General features: G+C 39.8%; 1 protein-coding gene across 1 annotated transcript in view; it reads left to right on the plus strand.

Moving 5' to 3' along the window:
- Positions 1-7,098, plus strand: part of LOC101653591 (cytidine monophosphate-N-acetylneuraminic acid hydroxylase) — a 134,045-nt gene extending 126,947 nt beyond the window's left edge. Inside the window, exons 12-13 of the mRNA XM_013007206.2 lie at positions 2,264-2,360; positions 5,954-7,098. Coding sequence (XP_012862660.2) covers positions 2,264-2,339 — 76 coding nt within the window. The 3' untranslated portion in view covers positions 2,340-2,360; positions 5,954-7,098. The remainder of the gene's footprint in view (positions 1-2,263; positions 2,361-5,953) is intronic.
- The last annotated feature ends 911 nt before the right edge of the window (positions 7,099-8,009 follow it).

An 8,009-nucleotide genomic window follows, 5' to 3' on the forward strand; every position in this document is an offset into this window, starting at 1 on the left:
TGCTTATGCACCCATTTTATCTTCAGTGATCGTGCCAGGAGGGTGAGCATCACAGAATGCCAGGTTGTTAGAACAAAGTGTTCTTCTTATGTTGAGATAGGGCTCGAGCAGAGGCCCAAAGTCCATCCGCTTCCTCAATGTATTGCCATATTAAAATATGTACATAGGCTAATGCCTCTATTTGTTTGCATTAATATATTTACATATGGACACACTTATGTTTCTACCTCCTTCAATGGTTTTGCCTCCTAGATCTTTCCTCTGTTTCCTTTTATGTTCCTCTTGCCATAATCTCATGCTCACCCTTCATTTGCCTCTCAGTAATTCCTCTCAGCTAGATTACTGTTGCTCCAACACCACCAGGGTCCTTACACCCTCCTTGCCATTGATTTTAATTCCCTAGTTGTTCCCCTATCCATGGCATTGTTTGCTCACCACTCCCTTCCTCCCGTCTCCTCCTCCCCCCAAGTCTCCCTGGAACTGTGGGTCCCATAGCTTTCTCCTTGGGCTTACTTTCTTTCATCGATGTTTCCCTCCTTTCCCCCATCTCTTTAAGTATCACACAAATTAACCTCAAACCTTCTAAGGGTTTTAAAACACTCTATGTTTTGGTCTTTTTTCAACAGCACACCTACCTAGATCTTTGTTCTGAAAAGAAAGGAATGTAGCAACTATGGAGATAAGTGGATCCTGGAGATCCTTTATCCAAAGCAATCGATTCCATCTTGGGAACTTCTATAGAGTCGCCCTGAGTCAGCATGGACTTAACGGCAGAGAGTTGAGTTGTTGTTTCGGGAACTTCTCAGACACTGATGTTAGAGACTATTGTGTCATCAATGTAAGAGGGTCCTACATAAATGCTGTGAGCAGCCACAGCTCAACTAATCTTTGTTGCTTCTCTTTGGCTCTATAAGTCAAGCAGTCATTTTTCTGGTCACAGAAATAATATAAACACACTCAAAATTTTGAGGAAATGTTTTTTAATTGAAAAATAAAGGAAGCCACAAAACAATCCCATCAACCAGATAGAGAAATGTATACTTTAATGTCTAGTTAAACTTTATCTGTTCACACACATATACCCTTAGACTTTTTATAAAACTGGGTATTACTGTACATATTTTTGTACCTATGTGTTTATTAAAAGGAGTCCTGGTTGTGTAGTGGGATACCTGTTGGTCAGAAGTGGGATACCTCAAGGTCAGAAGTTAAAACCCACCAGCTGCTCCATAGGAGAAAGACGAGGCTTGCTGTTCCCATAAAGATTTATAGTCTTGGAAATCCACTGGGGCAGTTCTACTCTGTTCTATTGGGTCGCTGTGAGTTGGAATCAACTCTTACAGTGAGTTGAGTATGTTTATTGAACGATATATTATGGTTATTTTCCACATGGAATGGGTGGTTTTGTTTTGTTGTACACAAGGTTGCTATGAGTTAGACCCACTCAATGACAATCTTCTAGGGACAGTGGACTAAGCATGAGGCTGCTAACCAGATGTTTGGTGGTTCAAAATTCATTAACATATCCATGGAAGAAAGATGAGGCTGCTCCTGTACAGATTTATTGCCTGGGAAACCCAAAGGGGGCAATTCTACTCAGCCCTAGAGAGTTACTATGAGTCACAAGCCACTGGGTGTCAATGGGTTTGTTTGTTGTATATACATTAATTACCCAACGCTTGGTTGAACTTGGTTTCTAACTTTTCTCTATTCAAAACAATTATTTGCTAGGTGTGTCTTCCTAAGGAAATCCATGTTTTTTCCTTGGGGTCAATTCTTTTTCTTTGTTTTTTTTGATCAATTCTTTAGAGTTGTGATGCTGGGTCCACTGCGTCCAAGGCAGTTAGAGGCTTTTGAGGCACTCCGGCTGATCGCTCCCCAGGAAGACTGTTCTCCCTCCCATCAATAAGGCAGGCAAGAGCCATGCCCCTGCCCCTGCCCCTGCACCCACACGCAGACACCACATCTTAATGTGTTTGTATGCAGCATCCCATCTAGGTATTCATGCATGAGAATGTCTCAAAGTGAGACAGATTATGCTAAAATAAAAACAAGGCACCCCTGCCAGCTTTGAAAGGGATCGTGTTCAACAGCCTGAAAATGCTAAGCCACACAAGCATCAGAATGCAGCAGAGAAATCAGAATGCAGCAGAGAAACTTGATCTCTGAGGATAGCTGAGTACTAGGCACCAGAGAGATTCTGGCAAAGGGACAGGCCTGGGCGTTTCCAAAAAACACATTCCCTGCTGCATCTCTCTGACAGGTTTTGGAACCATTTTCAAATAAAACTCCCTCTCATGCCGCCCAACTGGAGGGCCTTCCTGATGCACTGTGGATAGAGCAGACCTGGAATCTCACAGGTAAGGCTGCCTGTCTGTCTGAGCCACACCTGAATGATGTGTCTGTAACCTTTTATTTGGCACCCGGATTAAGCAGGTATTATTGCTGTCAGAGGATGTAACTTAAGGGAGAACGAGTGAAGCTGACACTGCAAGAGGAGTCCCTGGGAGGTGCAAATACTTAATATGATAGCCTGTTAACTGAAACATGAGAGGGTGGAGTCCTTGGAAGAAAGGCCTGGCTGTTGACTTCTCCAAATGTTGACCATTAAAACGCTTGCGGAGCCCAGGTCTGCTCTGGCCCACATGAGGTCACCAGGCGTCAGACTCAATCGGTCATCAGCTGGTTAAACTTACAAGAATGAATTTCAAATTTAAAAACAAGTAAATAAAATGAACGAAGTGTTGTGTTCAACCCAAAAACCATGGCATCTTGGCGCTTCTGAGGTGAACAATTATCCAGCACAGTGAAAATTGCTTCAGGCTGCCAGCAAGTGTTCAGAGGTAAATTCTGGGCACACGAAGAAAGGAGCAGCAAGCACTGCAGGGAGGAAAACTAAAATGCATAGAGTAAGATGGAAAACATCACATCTCCGTTTTCAGTAGTCCACTGTCTTGGTGTTTGGAAGAGATCAGTTTAGCAGGCACACATCTGATTTGCGATAGCCTCTACAGCTGGGACATGATTTTATTAACTGAGTGATAAAACCTATTTCCATGCTCTCCTTTTGTTTAAGTTTTATTTTATTGAGAGCTCTTACAGCTCTTATCACACTCCATACATATACCTATTGTGTGAAACACATCTGTACATATGTTGTCATCATCTTTTTCAAAACATCTTCTTTCTACTTGAGCCCGTGGCATCAGCTCCTCATTCCCCCCCTCCCTTTCTCACCTTTCCTCCTCCATGTCCCCTTGATAATTTATAAATTCTTTTTTTCCATGTCTTACACTGACCACTGTCTCCTTTCATCCACTTTTATGCTGTCCGTGTCCTTCCCCAACCCCTTCCCTTACCCTCCTAGTATCGCTACTCCCCTTATTAGTCCTGAGGGGTTTATCTGTTCTGGATTCCCTGTGTTGGGAGCTCTTATCTGTACCCATGTCCATGTGGAAACAATCATATTATTGTTACTCTCCTCATCCCAAACCCACAGCTGCTGACTTGATTACAACTCATAGCAACCCTATAGGATGGAACAGAACTACTCTATAGGGTTCCCAAGGCCGTCCATATTTATGGAAGTGGCAGCCTCATCTTCCTCTCATAAAGCAGCTGATGGCTTTGAACAGCCAACTTTCTAGTTATCAGCTACATGCCTTAAGCACTATGTCACCAAAACTCTTTGTACTATTATTATGAGATAATAAATCCCTTGACCATGCACTGCTATTTCTTTATACCTTCATTTACTTATTCCACAGAGAAGTATTCCATTGCAATGTATTGTACTAATATAGACCCTCTCCATCTAGACTGTGAGATTCTTAAAAGGAGAGACTATACTTTGTGTATCTTTTGTACCTGGTACACTGCCAAGCACGCACACACAATTGTATTCACAAGATGTTCGTCATGGAAGAACAAACAACCCTGGTACATTTACACACAGAATATTGTACAGTGATAAAGAACAGTGACAACCTATAAAACATTGCAAGATGGGACAAAATGAGAGAGCGCTTTGCTTAGTCAACTTGGTTGATCTTACAAAGATAAATATTTAATAACACCATAACTATAAGGAAAAACAAAGAGAAAGAAATGTGTTTTTTTCTGTGGTGATAATTGTGCAATTCTACTTGACATGATTGAAATCTGTATTAAATCCCAACTAATAAAATTTCTAAAAAGGATAAGATTTGATGACTACAAGGAGGGGGAGGGGAGAAGGAAGAGGGATGGGAGAAGACAGTGAGGAAGGAGAGAGGGAGGATGGTGGGAAAAATAAAAGAAAGAGAACCACACATATAGGGATTTAATGGGATATTGTTACTGATCTCACTTGTTGAAATGGGCTGCATATATATATAGTATGCTTCTTTAAAAATGAACAAACAAAAAATATCCTTCCAAATTTCTAAATATGGCAAGACAAAAGAGGAAGTCAAACTGAAGTGGACTCGGAATCTTTATTGACATACAAGTTCATTTCAAACATACGGTGGCAGCAGAAGGAGAAACAATTTCTGTCTCCTTCCATCAGTTTGCTTTGCCTCCTGAACAAAAAAGAAAGAAAAAGTCTTCAGTGCCCTTCCTAGTAAAATTAGGGAGTCAAATTAGAATAACTTTAACATTCTTTCCATTGTAAAATTTTTGTTCCACACTCTGCACTAGCCCACAGCATTGAGCTAAGTTATAATTATTGGCTAGAAAGAAAGCTATACATGGAACGGAGTTGCATGTCACGCAAGATTCTAGAAGTACTACACAAGGCACTTCAAAAAGTTGGTGGGAAAATGGAATTAAAAGATGGTGTCATTTTGACACAGAATGTTTGAAGCCTCCTCATAGTTGATGTACAAATCAAAGGTTGAGAATATGGAAGAGAAAGGGACTCCACATGGCTTTTTGAGGGAACCGGGAAGAGTATTGAGGAGAAGGCAGTAGTTTGAGGAGAGAGTGGGGATGGAGGATTGATTAAAGGTTATAGAAAGCCGATGTGGAAGGGAGAGAAGGTAAAAAGAATATTCCAGGCAGAACGGATAGGTGAGGTCAAACTACAGAGAGTGTGCAGAGTGGAGGTGAACAATAGCAAGCCTTCCTGGTGTATCAGAGAAGTAAAGGAAGCAGGAAAGGGCAGGAATGGATTTTTCTAGAATAACAACAGTCAAGGGGGTTAAATGAAGATGTGAAGCAGGTTCATGCACTGAGAAAAAGCCAGAGTGGAGAAAGACAACGAGGCAGCCTGAAAAGAAGTGCTCCAAGTTCAAGGTCTTGGGGATGGAGAAATTCAGGGGGAAAGTGGCCTTAAAAGTGCTTCTTCATTAGTGAGAGAATGAAATGGAGGTAACAGGGATTGAGAGATCGATGTATACATTTTGAAGGTGCCTTATGAAGGAAACACAATACAATCACTTGTCATTCAACTTCTTGCCTTAGAATTATGTGGCCTTGGGCCAAAGACCAAACCTCCATGTTTCTCGGATACCTGTCTTTAACCAGCCCCTCCCTTGCAGGGTGGTACTTGATCTGGCAGAGTGACAGGTAGGCACTACATGAACAATGAAAGCCAGATCTATTGGCCTTCTGAAAGAAACAAGAGAGTCATTGTGACTACAGGCAGTCACTTGGTAAATCAGTAAGAAGTTCTGAAGAAAGTCATACTTTCATCCGCAAGACAGTCTGAGATTCTCATTCATCTTAATGAGACTTTTATCTTAATTCCTCTTTAGTTCATACATGCCTTGAAATAAAGACTGAGAATAAGAACCCATCTCCTGCTATTAAAGATAAGAAAGACTATTCATAATCTATTGCCGAGGGTTGCACAGCATTTGGTGTAATCGATATCATTAAACTATACATGTGGGAAATGAATTAGCACATGTTGTTATGTATATATTTATAATATACTTTTTATGTTGTTCTTCATGGTTAATGCTTTTAGTTCACAGGGAGGCCAAGCAACAGGAGACAGCGAAGGATTTACTGGTGTTACATCTTGAACTCAGGAGGCTTATACCAAAGGAGACCATGCCTTTTTGAACTTGATAATCACATGCTTCATTTGTGAGCTGTTTGTCCGCCTTGTGTCTGTAGATCACTACATAGACAGATTCATACATGTTTTACTCATGCCATCCACAATTGTCTGAACAAAGAACCACTAGACCCAGTAAGAACACATTGCCTGTAAAAATCAAAGCTTAACAGATAGGGATATGGACCCAAGCCTACAGAAGGAAGAAAACACCCAAGAAGATAAAGAAGAAATAGGGGGAAGGGGCTAGTGGCCTGATGTTGAGTTAGTAAAAGAAGAGCAGGAAGAGGAGAAAGAGATAAATGAAAATCCAGAAGGGAGGAAAATGGGAAGGAGACAAAGCTAAGCTGGTATTTGGAAAATAAGTGGAAAATGTAAAGATGCCAGCTCCTGGTTCCTCAATAGATTGAGTTTCCAGGTCCTCTACCAAGAGAGTTGAGTGGGAAGCATCTCAGAAATTTTCAATTAAAAAACAAAAATGTCCTGCTGAAATCATGTGTTCTGAAATCAAGACTCAGAGGCTTCCCTCAAGGTCAAATTTCATTGGGTAAATGAAATGATATTGAACCAGTGACCAAATATGTTATTTAAAGCAACTTAGCAGCTCTAACCATTAGGTAGATCTTTAATTAGTTAAAAATATTAACACTAATTTTACTTAATACAGTGAGTTTAGCAACTATAAATCTTTCAAAATCAACAGAAGGAACAGTAATAAAGATCTTCACCCGCACTATGAATTTAATTAAAATTTAATTTAGTAATCTACAATTTTAATAATCCTGCTTCTGAACATTGAAAAATATAATTCAAGTGGTTAAATAGGCATATTTTAACTCATTTTGTTAGTGTCTGGAGTTTTTGATGATTTGTATAAGTATTTAAGACATATACACAATTATTCCTAGTAAAGCATGATTGTTAATATAGGTATCTGTCTGACATGTTGATTTTCCCAGCACACGAATATCCCACAACACCAAAATCTCTTTTGTAATCACACAACATACCTCTTTACTTCTGAATAAATGGCATAATAGATAATAATGGAATTTGCCTCTACAAATCTCTGAATTCACATTTGGTAATAAAAATGCTGACTATCTACTTGTTGACATCAGTGATGGCTGATTATGCCAATTCACTCAGACACTGCACAATAAAAATACTTGTAATCAGGGATCATGTATCTTAATTTATAATTATTCTATTGTCATTGTGAAATAAGTGTAATGTAGGGGGTGGGGGCAAAAATTTTAAAAAAAGGAAATAAGTATAATGCATATCAGTAGAATAAACGTTATAAAACACAAGATGGACAAATAAAGATTTAAAAATATGAATTGTTTTCCTCTTTACCAAGTTTATCTATATTCTCATCCTATAGTTTCTCATTTCCTCCTTCTCATAGTCTACCACCAACAATTCCTTGATATTACCAGGATATCCAGTCCATTGACCACACTTCAACCACTGATATCCTCAGTTTCTTGTTGTTATTAGCTGCTATCGAGTTGCTCCCAACTCTTAGCGACCTCCTGTATATTATCATGACACACTGGTCCTGCACCATTTCCAGGATCAGTTATGAATCAATTGGACCGTTGTCATCCATCGGGTTTTCATAAGTAGGTCACTAGGCATGTCTTTCTAGACCATCTTAGTATGGAAGCTCCACTCAAACTTGCTGGGCATCCCGGCAACACAATAGCCTCCACTGAGAGGGGAATGGGCCTGAACAGAAGGCACACTGGCCGGGAAGTAAAACCATAGAAGGATAGAATTCTAACATGGAGCCATCAATGCCTCCATACAAGGACATTCACTATTCTTCTCTGAGTTATTCTATAACAGGTAATTATAGCCTTAAGCAAATAATATTATTTTAACAGGTAAGTATCTCAAGAAAATGTATTGTAATTATGAAGTAAGCAGTGAAAATGTTTAGGCGTGTAACAGTTGA

This window comes from Echinops telfairi, unplaced genomic scaffold (genome assembly GCF_000313985.2).
Source record: "Echinops telfairi isolate 266 unplaced genomic scaffold, ASM31398v2 ScPeMD7_5868;HRSCAF=6743_0, whole genome shotgun sequence".
NCBI lineage: Eukaryota > Metazoa > Chordata > Mammalia > Afrosoricida > Tenrecidae > Echinops > Echinops telfairi.